Consider the following 15,457-nt stretch of genomic DNA (forward strand, 5'->3'; position numbering starts at 1 on the left):
GAGGCTGGTATATTCACTCCAAATGTAGAGTTCTCTCTTTAGGCCCTTTGGGGAACTTGCCCAGAACAAGGTGGGTCAGACATCATCAAAAAAGATTGTACTGGTTGCAAAGAAGAGGTACAGAGAAAAGGGAACTCCAAAGTTTGGGCGACATCAAGCTGCTGCATAACCAACAACAAATTAGTCTGATTATGTGAACTGAGGAAAAGAGAAACCTGGCTCCTAGGAAAGACAAGAGTACTGCTCCTGCATGTAGCTCTCGTAGAAGGCATTTGATTAGCATCCCAAAACTTGTAAAAGTTTTTTTCAAGGTAAAAGTGCCCCCCCAGACTCAGGAAACTGGAATGGAAAAGATCAAACTTGCCCTGTGCCCCAAAGCACTTTGCATTTACCCCAAGAAAATTTGCTGCTTTGCCCTTGCTACAATTAAGGGAGATTTCCTTTCATCCAAACCCAAGTCAGGGAAATCAGAAAAGTCTATTCCTCTTCTCAGCAGCCATTTGTGCCTTTGAAGCACAGGATTTTTCCAGGAAACTGCCAGGATTGATGTTGATTTCAAAGTCTGTAGGGGCACAACCTCTGCTCTTCACACTCAGTGTGCTCAGACACAGCAGACAGGACTCCCACCAAGCAAAGGCACAAGGCATTCTGCTGTCCTCTAAACACCAACCCAGCCACTTCTGCAAGGCCAGAAGCTCTTGGCAGGTGACACTAATGACCACTGTTCCACAGGCCCTTATCAGCTGGAGCAGCTCTGCCTGGTGTGGCACAGCAGGGCTGGTGCTGCCACAGCCCCTGCCCCACCCGCAGCCAGGTAAACATCCGAGCAGGAATCATAAAGCCACCTTCATCTTCCTATAAAGCCCAGCAGCCTCCCTCTGCCCAGACAGCCTCAGAACAAGACCTCAGCACAATGCTGAGATTTGCAGTCACAGGCACAAGAGCTGGACCGCATGGCAGAGGAACTGCAGTCATAGGTGTGCACATTGGGGATCAGCCAAGGCTTTCCAGGCTGAGGAGGAAAGCCAGCCCAACCCTAAATCCTATCACATCCACCACACCCCATATTTCCTTTGGCAGAGGGAAGGCCAAAAGGTTCCACTCTGGGAGCAGAGGGCTGCCTGGAAAGCCCCAGCTGTCCTCATGTCTCAGAAAAATAACTTGCAACCACCTGGGGAAGAGGCTGGAGCCCAGCTCCCAGGGCAGTCATTTGTGCCACTCGCTAAGCCCTGGCATGCACCAGAGGGAGGACAGTCTCCACCCATCCCATCAAGGGATGCCCATTAGCAGGGTGTCCCCTACCAGCAGGGCTTTCCCTCACCACTGGCCCTGGGATGCCTTTGCTCAGCTGCTTCCTTACAAGGGTTACTGGCTGACAGGGTAAGGATATCAGCTGGAACCAAAGCTAAACCTGGTATCTTTTCACACCATAGGATTCAGTCCCATGATTGATTTCAGACCATCAAGTCCAGTTTTACCACTAAATCAAGCTTTAAGTTTATAAAGCTGGTTCAGAGGGCCAAGCTTAAAAAGAAAACCAACACACTCAAATATCCAACTATGATCCAATTCTGTACTTTATATAAATTTTGAGTTTTTAAAATATCACAAATAGAAAAAATAACAGACTAAGCAGGGATGAATTCATTTTACAGTGGTCAAAATCAGCAACAAGCATCACATTGGAATTTCATCTTTTAAATGTATTTACATAACTGGTTTGTCTTGAAACCATTTTTTCATTGGAAAACTGGTTTTATCAGAAAATGTCTAGTTTCACAGACTCCAAGAGACACCCGTCCTTAATGGAGCTGGGAGGTTTTTGACATGACAAAACAGCAAACATCTGCTCTGCCCATATTTTGGGTCAGATGCTCAACATCGCTACCACAAACCACAAAAATCATCTCAATAACAAGGTTTACCAGACAGTTTCATGTATTCAGCTGGAAACAAAAAGCCTCAATGTTTATCAAAATCAAATGCAACCAAACAGGCAATAGCTCATGTTACCTGAGGAATGGAGGGAGATAGGGTCTGTCAACTGCACTGCTTTTCAGACAGCTCCATTTCATCAGTGGCTGCTTATAAACGTGCTGCTTGCTTCCTCCATCAACTCCCAGCCTCACTGGGATTTAACTGGGAACTAACCTGTGCATAGGTCAGCTCTAGAGAAACCATTATCCTGTATTGTGTCCATTCATGTCTCAGAAAGAACTTCTCTCAAATTCTACTCCACTGACTCACTGCAGAGTATCACACAAAGAGCAGTAAAGACAAGGGCCTTTCCTACTCCTGTAGGGCAATCCAGCAGGCTTTGGCTCAGAGTTCATTACACTGATCAACACAAGTTTGAGGTTTTTTCTGAACAAAGACTGCAATAAACTGTCCGCCAGAACCCTACAGTTTTAAAAAGAAATGTAAGTCAGAAATGTCTGTGAAGCATCCATCCTAAAGAGACAGGAAACTCCACAAGAAAGTCTCGCAAGCAGCACTTGTGAAATCTCCATACTCAGTTGTCTCCAGGAAGACCAGTCCAACACAACCAAGAAACCAGAAGTGTTTGCACAAAAAGGTGCTCGTGATGTATATGAGCCTGAAGGAGTTTTGGACACACATTTCAAGTGGAAAGTGAGGTAGGGCAGTGACAAAAGACAAGGTAAGAGCAGTTGTGGAAATGCCACAATCTTTCATCTGCTGCTCCTCTAAGGCACAACCAGACATTGGTACCATGCAGCCACTGTCAGCCAGAAGCCCTTGGCCAGGCTGATCTGGTGGTTCCCATGCTCATGGCACCAGTGGTCCTCATCCTTCCTGGAGCCAGGACTGCAACACCAAGCTTCAATGACTTCCTCCGGGGAACAACTCAAAGGGTGCTGCCTCCCACCAACATGACTACATTCACGTACAGCTGCTCCCTAGCTGACTGGGGAGCTTGAGAAGCCAAAAGCCACTAGCAAGAAGCTGAGGCACAAAGGTGATGAGGGCCATAAATACCAAGATAAACTCTAAAGCTTAACAGCACAAGGATCATGGTGCCAGAAGCCAAACATGAGCTCCTGGCAGGCAACGCAGGCTGAATTTAGGCACCTGGTTCAAAGAGAGCTGCAAGACACCCAGTTCAGGTCTATGCCTGGATGGACGTCTCTCCTGGCATTCCACCATGCCAGCACATGGAACAGCATGGTGATCCCATCAGTGCATCACTGGGACAGGCTCCAGTGGCTACATGGGATGGCACTGACCCCATAGACAGCACAGCCAAACTGCAGTGCTCTCAGTGTCGGGGTGCTGCTGCTCCCCCACGCCCAGGGCAGGCAGCCCAGTGCTGTGCAGCCCTGCTAACAGCGCTCCTCAGGAGCACATCTGTGCACCCGCCCACCTCCCACCGCTCGCAGCACAAAGCAAAGACAGTGCTGAGGAGGGAGAGCTGCAACCTCCCAGGGTAATGCTCTTACCACAGGTTACAGACTCCCCACCCTCTCACTGGCCTCAGGCAGCCCCTTTATCTCACACCACAATAGGACCAAGGACCTCACAGCTCCTGGCAGATGTCAGTCCTATGGCCAGAGCTCACCCCATCCTGTGAGGGAAGAAGGGCTCCGTGCCAGAAATGTCTCTGGTGAAAACACAGGTACCAAGTAAAATAAGAAAGAATGTGTAAAGTCATCACACAAGGAGGAACAGACTTTTTAAAACAGGTCAAAACTGGATCAGATCTTTTTTAACATGGTAAGAGGAAGACTTGCCAAGAATTTCACTCCTGAGCCCAGGAGAGAAATCCAGGAGCCTTACAAGCAAACCACAGGAAAGATTAATGACTTGAAGTCTGGGAGGGGAAATTAAAAGTGTCAGAGGGGTCACAAGAGAAAGCCCTGATAAGAGCTGCTAATTGTCAGCATTTACGTCACCACCATCAGAGAGGCTATTTCATTACATTTTAGTCTCTAGGGTCAGAATTTCTCATGAGGTGGTTATTTTTGCTGCTTTGCTGATCTGTGTCCCTTGGTATGTGCCTATAAGCATTGACAAAGACGATCAGGTAGGGCTTTTGACAACCTTCTGCTTAGGAGTCTTTTGCTGGAATGAAATGGCAATAACTACCATAATAATGAAGTAAATATCATTTCCCTTACAGTAAAGCTGCTTTCATGTCCCAAAAATGCTTTAGAAAAATGAAGCATTATTACTGTAAATGAAAGAGATTACACAGAAAACTAGTAACTCCCCCCCCACCCCCTGTGGGTTTAACAGCACTTGCGAGCTCTGCCCTTCCTGCAGCTGGCAGCTTCCCCGCGGCACATGGGCACCTTCAGGCAGTGGGACCCCATGGCAGGAGATCCCATGGCAGGGGGCATTTATGAAAATTCACAAGTGTGACCATCCCGCTCTTCTTTAAGGGCAGTCAATTCACGTAAATTCAAGTTCTGGCATATTCCACTTCCCGCAGCCCTTCCTCACCTGGGGAATGCGGGCACTTCAAAATTGTGCAATGGTGGCAGATGCCAGAGCCCAAGGCTAACAGCAGCTCGCTGGATGCCTCTGTTTTGCCGAGGGATTGCTGGAACGAGAAGCAATCCCTTCGTTCCTATTCCCATAGGGGAGACCTGCAGCCAACCCCGACAAGAGTCTCTGTGCAGTGCACCCCACGCAAGGCCGAGCAGGAGTTTGGGGTTCGTGGCCCCACACACGAGCCCGTGGCTCTGGTCGCCTGCAGGGCGCGGCGGGGCAGGGCCCAGCTCCCAGCCGGGCCGAGCACCTGTGGGGGCAGGTGGGGACAGGACAGCGAGGCAGCGAGCACCGGCGTCTTGCAGGCAAACGCTGGGGCAGAGGAGGGAAAAGCCATGTACAACGCTAAAATTGTTTCGATGCAAAATTTTTGCCATTTCCTAACTAATTTCTCTTTAAGGGGGGGGGGGGGGGGGCAAGCAGGACTTCGAACAGAGACGGGCAGAGGCACTAAGCACACCTTAACATGGCTTCTGTAAACAAAGGCTCTTAACTATACATGGCAAGCAATGGCAGGCAAGTATTCAGCCCACTTCGGTGAGACGGGTTCCCACAGGGTGGGCTGCCGAACCCGAACCATGGGCTGAGGGAATTCTTACTGCTTGCAGGGTCCCTATGGACAGGCTGAGGAGGGAGGTTCGGTGGGAAGCAAAGACCCCGGTCTGCTACAGGTGAAGGGGCTGAGTGTGCCACCACTGATTTCTCCGTAAATATAAAAAACGCAAACAAACTAAAAAACAAGGGGGAGAAAAAGACAATCCCACCGCCCACCCCGGCTTTGCCGTGGTGCCACCTGCCAGCCCGAGCCGACCCCGGCCGCCCCCAGCACCGCCCGCCGCAGGCCACCCTACCCGGGAGATGGCGAGGGGCTGCTCGAAGTCGCGGCCGCCCACCAGGCGGAAGCCCCAGGGCCCGGGGCCCGAGAGCACGATGCGGTGCGTCCCCATGTGCGCGCTGCACCTCGCGGGTGGCTCCGACAGCTCCGCCGCTCCGGCCGGGCCCGGCCCGCCCCCGGCCCGCCCCGCCCGCCGGGCCCGCCCCGCCCCGGGGGCAGCGGCGCCCGCTCCCCGCCGCCTCCCCGGGTAGGAGCCGCTCCGCCGCGCCCCGGGGTCAGGCCCTCCCTAGGGACGGCGGCTGCCGGGGTCGGGAATCCCAGCACCTCTCACCCGCCCCGTGCTGGCAGGCGGGACAAGCCTCCGACAGGCAGCCGCACGCAGGAGTGCCCCGGTGCGGCATCTCCCAGGCCAATACTCTTCAGCCTGGAGCAATGTTAACCTAATGGGAGCGATGGAAATAAGCCTGCAGTTTCCCCGCCAGGATCGGATGAGTGAGGCTGGAGCCTGGGAAGGATATTACTTCTCTGCTAATTTATCCCAGGTTCACTGATTTAGACAGAGTTTTGCTTATCTCTAGCCCCTTAAGCACGGTACCACCAATAAAAGGAATTCTTCGATACAGTTTTTTCGGCCAATATTTTTATCTGTGGTTTAGGAAAAATAGTTGTTTCAGTTGCATATTAAGCCCTCAGAAATCTGGTGGACAAGTGGGAAAGGTTGGTCACAGCAACGGCATTGGCATTTACAACTGGAGTGCAAGCATTGCTGCTCATTTAGTTAATGAATACAGCTCACCCATAAGCACATCATCAGCGAGCTATAGCTGAAGCTGGGATTGAGCCACAGCTGGGGAGCAGGCAGCGAGTAGGAATGATGCAGGTCATCCAGCTACTGGTCCTGCAAGGCATGGCCACAAATTATCCCATCACAAGGCACACTCTTGCTTCTGCAATCCCCTTTTGTGGTGGTGCCCTTTTTCCTGCATTAGCTTGCCTTTTCACAGGTTCTTTCTTTCTAGGGTCCATGTGTCCAGACTATTAATATCATCACTAGCAGAGAGAAGTAGTTCTTCCACTACATCATTGGTGTGGCACTCGTGACAGTAAAGAAAGTGACTGCTTTGCCACAGCAGTGTGCAGAATCTCCAGAGGGTTGTTGCACACTGCTGGGTCACCTTCCCCTCTCTGCTTGCCCAGCTTCTGAAGTCACTAGCACCTCTAGCTTCCTCACCTTAGAGAGCGAGTAAATACCAATGTTGAGCAGACACAGATGAATTTCTTCCCTCCCTGTCCAGGCTGCTGTAAAGCAAAGGTGAGCACTGCTTGTCAGCAAATCCATGGTCAGGCTGCCCTTTTATATAAAGTGACCTGTGAAACAAAAAAAGGGCTTGTGTCTGTGTGCTTTCTAAAAACATGTAAAGTAGCCTGGGGCTTTTGCTGTCGTGGTAGTTTGGTTTTAGGATTGACTTGTTTACAGTTTGACTTCCTAAAATCATTGTGAGAGCAGCCATGACGTTTATCTGTCTGCCTGGCCATCCAGTCGCATCATCACGGAATTTGAATCTGTTGCACAATTTTGGCTAGCCTGAGATGGAGGTCTCCAAAAAGTTAAAACTCCTTGTGAGATACCAGTCTTTAGCGTGAGCACAGTCCTGCACAGGCACCATGCAGGAGTCAAAGGTGGAGCTGCAGGATGCATTTTTTGGGTACTTGTGTGTTACCACCCCCCAGTGAGCCCACCCAGGCAGCTCAGCTGTTGCCTTCCCTCACTCTATTCCTTCAGAGACTGTTCCCTAACACAAGGTATGCCCAGAAAGTCCCAGCTAGGTGTATTGCTGCAGGACTGGGAGACATGACACAATCACCACAGACCTACAAACTCCATGAGCTAATGCCGTAGCCATACCTGCCCTGCCAGGGTGCAGCTACCAGATGGCGGAGTCTTAAAGCTTTTGACCCAAGTCAGGGTTAAAAATGCACATGTAAGCCCAACACCAACTGATAACCCTTCCCCCACAGGCTGGCATTTTGAGTTTCTTGCCTGACTTAACCTGGGTGGTCTTTTCATCTGAGGTCACAAAGACCCTTTGTAAACGAGTGGACAGAGGTGTACTCCTGACCTCCCAGGTCTGCGTGCACACCACAGCAACTGTACCCTGACACCATGTTACGGTGAGATCTGTGTGCAATCACCTTCTCCTCTGCCTTTACACCTTGGTTCCTTTAAGCAAAAGTCACAGCCATCCTACAGCTCAGGAAGGACTCGTGAGCTCGAGCCAAATCACAAGCAGGATCCTCAGGTGCAGGACAGTGGAGAAGCCCATGGCAGACACCCACACGTCAGTATGGATACAAAGCCACAGCGGGGCACTAGTACAAAAGTGCATTGCTACAGGAACAACCAGAGTAGATTTTATTTAATAATTTGTACGAGGAACACAATAGTAATTCAATAATTCCATTTATTAATTGTCAAATAGTAATCCACTGCAATAAGAAACAAAAAATCAACACAAAAAGAAGTTGCAGTTTGTGTGGATATGTGTGGCGTGTGTGTGTGTGTTTGTGTTTAACTTAAACTGGCAAGAGCAAGAACAGAAAATTAACTTTTAAATGAGTATGTTATATACAATAAATATCAACATGTTACTTTGCTGGATAGATTTATTTGGTGTTATCCAATCTTACCAACAGGACTAAACATTGTTGCAAATAACTGGAGGGCAAACCCAAAGCAGAACAACTAACCCATAAATAAGATGCAGGATTCAAGATACCTCCTGCAGAAAATAAACAGTGGTACTTTGTGTCATATCTGAAACCCTTTCATAATGAATATTTTGTGCTAAAACTCTTTATGTGAACATACATGGAATTCCATCACTTAAATTAAAGTGGAAAAAAATCCCAACCTTTCACAACTGCCTTTTTTCCCCTCCCTTCACTCAATGTGTTTAAATTATTTCTCTATACAAGGTAAGTACATTGTCTGTACAAAGTTAAATATACATATTTACAGTCAAACTTCTGAGACACAGAGTCTTCTCTTCCGCTGACTGAAACGGAAGACAAGCCTACTTGATTTCAAACCCAGGAGCATGGCTAGTTTATCAAAACATTGCAAGTCGTGCTAACAGTTAGTTGTAGTTTACTCTTAATAAATCTGTATAAAAGCATCAGCATAAAAATAGGCATTTTATATTATTAAATACGGCTTATGACAAAATAGCAATCTACTCTTTGCTATTTGTACGGCAATTGTAGGAAGCAGAGTCTGATAGAACTGGTTTTGTTTATGCTTTTTCTTAATAACAAAAAGTCTATCAAAAGAGTATTCATAGTGGATTTACAGGCAAACATACAGCCAAGCCATGGGTTTTTTTTCCCCTCAAGGAAATACAAATCTATGTAACTGGTAATAACTGCTGGGAACAGCTTTCCAAATTGATTAGACTTTTTTGTATGACTAAGAGGCAGCCAAAATGCATGTATTTATTTGACCTACCATCAACACTGTGACCAAAATGAAAAAAAAAAAGGCACCCTCAGTGATACATGGCTCAGATTTATCAGAGCCTCTAAGATTTAATGCTTGGAAAGAAGTCCCAGCATTTCATCCCAAAGCATATACTGGAAAAGGTGTGTGATCCTTTAGGGCCAGCGACAGGGCAAGAGGAGCAGAGAAAGTGAACAGCCATAGGACTCATAAACAGCATTTGCCCTCATGGATATTCTGTTTATTGGTTCTATTCTTTGTGCAGATAAACGTCAAAGCTAGGCTGATTTCTCTTTCGAAAAACAGGACTCAGTTAATTTTGCACACAATACATTCACACACACACACCCTGCACAAAAGAAAAAACCCTGCAGAGATCAGTAGTACGTTATTAAAGGGTTTGGGATTTTTGCGCATTTGCATTATGCTTTGGCTGATCTCTCTGGATTAAACCACCAGTTCCAAACTCCTTTTCCACACAGAGCTCTGCAATTCAATTTTATCAGCTGTCCTCTGCCTCTGCTGGTCTTAAGATGTATGACATGAAGGAAAGGTTTTCTATGGAAATGGAAGGCAGAGAAAAGAGTCTTCAGCAAGGCAGAAACTGGGCAGCAAGCCTGTTTCTTGAACTCCTGTGCCAACGAATGTGAGCAGCTGCAGCGTTGAGGACTGCCCCAAAGCACTACCCTATCTCAACACACAAACAAAACCTATACCATGTGCTTCCCTGAAGCCTTCTCAGAGGTAAGTACTCCGTACAAATTAAGATTATCATCAAAACTCTTACTGGGGAAGGGAGAGGAATACACAAAGGCAGCACTGTAAACTAGAATCTGTCTCTTCTTCAGCAAACAAATCACACCCTGACTCCATGGAAGCAGGGCTACACATTCAACTCAATAGTGTACCACATAACCACATCCTCCTAACACTTCTCATCTCTTGTCTATTACATTCATAAATTGTCTGTTTCTTCACTGTTTAAAAACACCATCTGGAAAGGAATCCCACCATCCTTGTCATGATGGGATCACTGTTATTTTACAGGTACAGAAGCTTCACATAATTGCCTGGGAAGGTGCCAAATTGCCTTGTTCTCCTGGATGTACCTGTTGCAAAATAAAACACAAGGAAGACACAGTAAGATGGAGACATGCAAGGAAGGCTCCAGGGTTTAAAAAGGTACAGGTGGCAACCTCTTCTGCCTGCAGGCATTGATTCCTCATACTAAATAGGAGCCCTAGTCAAAGAGTCTTTTGGTAGAAACCAGATCACAACTAGTTCCGCTACTAATCATCTTTAGTCATCCCCTTTAACAATTAATAAGGTGCTGGTGAAAGCACCTGGGCCTATAGGGTAGAAGTCAAACTCTTCTCAGTGTAAATGAACTAATCTCCCTTAAGAAGGGATGGCAAGCCTGGATTTGAAGTGCTGAGATGGAGAACACTGTCCAGACTTGCACTCCTTGAAGGTAAAGGATTTTGCTAAACATGCACTTGAGGCTGGATTTTCAAGGACTGAAACTCCTATCCATGTGTTGTCTTCACCCCCTGCTTGCCACTCTCTGTAGCTAGTCATGGTTCCCTCAGCTTTGGAAATGCTATAGAAATCCAGTTTTTTTTTTGATTCCCTCTGTTGCTCTGTCATTTGTGTAAACAAGAAAGATCAGGATGAAGAGACAAATGGGGATACCAAGAAGACAAAAAAGAAAGTACTAGAGACCTAGTAAGGAAAACAAAGTTCTACCACCTTGCAGCCTAATTTTAATATTCTTGGTGGGAAAAGATGGGAAATTGTGGAAAAATTGAAGTCAATTTCTTTCACCATTTTGACCCCACAAATGGAAGCAACTTCCAGACACTCTGCAAAACTGCTCTCCCAAAAAGCTCTGCTCACAGGCAAGTGTCACACTCACCCACAAACCAGCCGTCATCACATTTCTCCATGACATCAACAATGTCACCGTCCCTCAGTTCCAGCTCATCATCATTCTGAGGAGTGTAGCTGTAGAGGGCTTGGTAGCTAACTCTAAAAACCAGAAAGATAGTACATGTTAGCCATTGGATTTCTCTGACATTCCCTCAGGAGGAGACGTTCCCCTCATTCCTATTACATACTGTTGAATGCAGAGTCTGGACCTATGTTTGCCTTTTGAGAGGTGGAAGCCAACTGCATTGAACTCACTGATGTCAAAAGGTCATGGTAGTAAAAAGTGTCATACCTACACTGTGTGGGGTATGTGGAGAGCTTCTGCTCCCTTTCTGTAGTTGTCTGCACAAACAACCAGAGTCTTCCTAACACGTAGCACCTAGATAGCATTCAATTGCAGATACCCTATTAAGTGCAAGCCAAAACCTGGATACACTCATTCCTGGGCTAAATGAGACAGCTGTTTCCTTGCCCAGGCACATAGGCAGAGAGAGCCATAACTGACCAAATGGCAGAGCAAAGGACTTTAGAAAAAGTTATTGCCTACTCCACTGCACTAAGGTTGCTGGATAAATCATGGCTGAGGAGGTCTGGTGGAATTAAAAACCCAAGCCTGAATCCTACACTGATGTCATTTGTATCACAGGCACTCTGTATTCACTAGAAAGGATCCTTATGGAGTGCAAACAATCTTTGGGCAAATTTGGGAGGCTTGGGTCCCCTGTCTATAGAGCATGAAAATAGGGCTGATGTGAGATGTTCCTGTTCTGCATGAACCAAAGGCTCCTTTCACAAGCCAATTGCTGTGACCATCAGTCCCCAGCACACAGCACAGGCTGCTGTTCTCAAAATCATCAGTGTAAGGCCCCACCAAGCTTAGTGGCAGCTCCACTGAACAGCTTTGAAAATTTCAGCCTTGGTCTCTCAGCTACCAATTCACCTGTGGAACTGGTCAGCAATACACCAAGTGGCATTGGTGTTGGGACTGTCACTGTACTGTGAGAAGCTAAGAACAGAGTGGAACACATTGATTGACATCATATGATCACATATAGCCAGTGGATATGAACTTGTTGCCAGCTTCAAGATACAAAGACACTGAGACAGCCTCTGTAATGGAGACCCTATCAGGATCATGAGGTCATTGTTTCAGTGCTACAGATAGAAAGGGCACAGTCTCAAACTCATGATGATATATGGCTACTTTTGTTCTTTAAAGCAAAGCTGACATTTCCACATAATTCTAATTTACCTTCTGAAACACTGAGAGCTCTCATACCTCCCTATCTTCACCACCAGTCAGAAATATGGGCCCTGGAAGAGATGGGAACCAAAAGAACTTACATGTCTCGTGGTGTTTGACTTCGCTCAGGGCTGGCTCCTTGCTGCTGTGCTTGAGGTTGCTGAGAAATGATGAGAGATGATTTATGGTCATTAGAGGTCACCTTGTGGCGAGAGTCAAGAGGCTGAGAAATAGTACTGCAGTAATGAACAGACTTTTCTGCAATGTTTATGATCTCATTGCAAACAGCTTCCTGTGTGGTAGGCAGCATTGACATCCAAGAACACCCAAAGGACAGTCAACAGGGGGAAGGGAGGGGAAAATACAGATAAGAAGAGATGGGACATTCCAGTTGCAGCATATAAGTCCAGTAAAAAAACCAAAAACAAAAGAAGAGTTGTAGATCCAGGTAAATATCCAGGTAGTGGAGTGCAGAAGGGATCCAGATGTAAGCATGGAAAAACAGGCAAGATACAGAAGAATTTGGCATTTAGTTTGAAGATTTGTAACAAATACATTTACATATATTTTTTAAAAAAGCAGCATAAGAGGTTGCTATTAGTTATGCAGTGGCACCATTCCAAATGCTATGAAGTCAGTTCAAGAATGCAAGGTGAGGTTGGGCTGCTCCATTCATGCATTTGGCTTCATTTAACTTATACCCAGGGTCTGGCAGCACAATTAGCCCAACTTCTCATTGGCTGTGACAGTTTTTTCTAATTGTTAAATTCTCTTTCTTCTGTTGCAAACAAGCAATATATGCAAAGAGATAAATATGTATCTACTTTGCAACTAAAAATAGTGCTGGCATTTTATCTCTTACTGAGATGTTACTGTCTGGGTGAAGAGTGTCTAGGACTACACATCTGAGTTAAACAGGGGCCTTACCACATAGCTCTTTTCAGACTCTGTGAGATCTGGTCCAGCTCTCAATGAATGGTGGGAAGGCTGTGTGATCACCAAGCAAATGATAAGGAAGACATTTTAGCAGATGTTATATTGGTCAGAATTAAAAAAATGTAAATGGAGTGCAGACAACAAAAGGAAATGAACAACTCCTCCCCTCCCCACCCCAACACCATACTTTTTGGACAGCAAGATCCTTCATTTACACAAGAGACATTGAGGCTACAGTAACACAACAGCAGCACACAATGCTGCAAGGGAAAGCAAAACAGAAGGTAGGGCAAGGAATGAGAGTGGAAGGTTATGGACACTGTTACAGTCAGAAATGGTACAATAGTATCATACTGCATTCCTGTAGGGCAAAAAGAACACAGACAGGAACACAAACTTGGGAGCACCAAAATTGAAAAGCCAAAAGCATGCTGGAAGGCATCTGTTGCTGTTTTCAGAAAAGTCCTCAATTATTTTGACACAGAAGAGAACAGCAACTTGCTTTCTTTAAAAAAAAAAAAACAAAAACCCAAAAAAACAGCTCAGGCCCTCAAAAGTCACAATGCCGTGTAGCCCCAGAAAAATCACTCTACCCTGTACCAAGCAAGGATCAGAAATGTTTTATTAATTCCCACAACAAGGCAGAGATTCAGGTCAGAGGAGGCCTTGACTGAAAAACCCAGCTCCAAACACCACCACCAGTGAAGCTGCTGGACTCTGCCCTGCCTCACTCTGCAGTCACAGCTCTACACAGGGACCGTGTGTCCCAGGACACATAAAGGGAAATCAGTGTTTGAGGCTGGAGGTTTTATGGGGAAGGGGAAGATCACTGAAAAAGCCATAAATATCCACAGCCTTGTTTTGCACATTTTTGCATATTCAACACCCACTGGAAGCTGTGAGCAAATGTGAGCAAATGCGAGCTAGTGTACTGCCTGCAGGACTGCTTGGCAAAGTGGATTGAGATACAGAGCATGGCCATGCTCTGTGATCATTCAACACAATTTTCAAACTAAATTTCACAGGCCTCAATTTTAAGCTTTCTGTCCTTCTCTTCATTCACCTCATCAGTGCCCTCCAGTAAAAAGCTGGCTTTTTCATGGCACACTGAGAGAGAGCAGAAGCAGACAGTAGAGAGGTGTGTGACACCTTCAGCACAGGCATGCTCAAAGGCTTTGGAGAAGTGTAGGGGGATGAGCTCATTCCTCTCAAAGCTGTACTGAACGACATCTTGGACCTCTGGAACTGTGCCCATCACTGTATTAAAGCAAACCATCTCTTTTGTCAAGGACTGTGACCCATTCTAGGCCAAGCCAGCCCCACAGCAACTCCTTTGTAGTCAGCTCTACTCTCTGGGCTGGAATCTGGGATCACTGCGCTATGAAACAATGCTCTGTTACCATGTCTATTTCTAGAGAAAGAAATTTAAATGTAAGTTCAATGTACTAATTGCAGTGGAATTTGCATTCAAAGCATTTACTGTGGAGCCTGAAATTCTCACAGGATTTCTGGAAGACCCTCCTGCCTATCATCAGCCCTGAAAGGCAAATGAAAAAATAACAAATTTGAAGTTAATATTGTGCAGACCAACTGGATATAGTGCATCAAATCTAATGAGACCAGAGCTAACTCAGGTGGTTAAGTAGCTGGAAAAAACAATTTTCAGGCTGAGACAGCTGTAAGAATGTCTTTGGGTGGTTTTCTTTTAATTCAAGAAAGTGCTTCTCTGTTCCATACCAATAAACTGACTGCTGAAATTGCTCCATGAGCTCCTAAGATCACATGGTCCATTTCCCACTGATTACTTGTGACCTCCCTGCACAGCTTTTCCTCCTAAAAGCATTAATATCTAAGAATAAAATTTGTTTTTTGAGAGCTAAAAATTTGACACTGCCTCTGAATGTTCCACAGTGCAGGTTTGTATTACCAGGAGTTGTGGCATCAGAACCTGGGTCACATTCCCTTTCCTGGCAGGATTCTCATGGGGACTTCCAGGAGGCAGCTGGGCAGTGGTAAAGGCCAAGCAGGAACTTCCAGTTCCTGACAAGACACATAACTAAGTGGATGTCCTCTGGCCTCTGCTCTAGAGATCCATGCAGCTCCTACCAAAGCACTAACTCCCAGAGCTGCAGCAGAGCCCTGCACTGAGGTGGTGAAACACCCCACACTCAGCAACTATGCAGAATTAGCTAAACAGGATGAAAAACTGACCAGATCAGGTCCCATAACTTTAGACTGTAAATGTACCACCCCACTAATGTAAACAAGTGACCCTGATAGCATGATCTATGTGGCTTTGTATTTTTTTTAATCAACCCACCAAACCCAATTCTTTCAGGGAAGGAAGAGATTAAAGGGGAAAAAAAGTGTTAGAGGTCCAAATGCTCTTCAAACATGGGTTTAGACAGTCTATGTACTACATACAGTGGTGGTTCCCTTGTGCCAGGGGTGGCTGAAGAATCAGGAAGTGTTTGGCACAGCTCCAAAGTATAAAAGATTTCCCCCAAAA

At 46.3% G+C, this 15,457-nt stretch overlaps 2 protein-coding genes across 2 annotated transcripts in view; both read right to left on the reverse strand.

Annotated features, from left to right (window-relative positions):
• The window catches only part of PDLIM1 (PDZ and LIM domain 1), a 43,847-nt gene extending 38,340 nt beyond the window's left edge, over positions 1 to 5,507 (reverse strand). The window contains exon 1 of the mRNA XM_053983658.1: positions 5,361 to 5,507. Coding sequence (XP_053839633.1) covers positions 5,361 to 5,456 — 96 coding nt within the window. The 5' untranslated portion in view covers positions 5,457 to 5,507. The remainder of the gene's footprint in view (positions 1 to 5,360) is intronic.
• A 2,227-nt stretch (positions 5,508 to 7,734) lies between these two features.
• Positions 7,735 to 15,457, reverse strand: part of SORBS1 (sorbin and SH3 domain containing 1) — a 74,279-nt gene continuing 66,556 nt past the window's right edge. Inside the window, exons 28-30 of the mRNA XM_053983553.1 lie at positions 12,114 to 12,304; positions 10,756 to 10,868; positions 7,735 to 9,949 (exon numbers count right to left, since the gene is read on the reverse strand). Of these exons, the coding sequence (XP_053839528.1) occupies positions 9,882 to 9,949; positions 10,756 to 10,868; positions 12,114 to 12,304 (372 nt within the window). The 3' untranslated portion in view covers positions 7,735 to 9,881. The remainder of the gene's footprint in view (positions 9,950 to 10,755; positions 10,869 to 12,113; positions 12,305 to 15,457) is intronic.

Source organism: Vidua macroura, chromosome 8, assembly GCF_024509145.1.
Source record: "Vidua macroura isolate BioBank_ID:100142 chromosome 8, ASM2450914v1, whole genome shotgun sequence".
Taxonomy (NCBI): domain Eukaryota; kingdom Metazoa; phylum Chordata; class Aves; order Passeriformes; family Viduidae; genus Vidua; species Vidua macroura.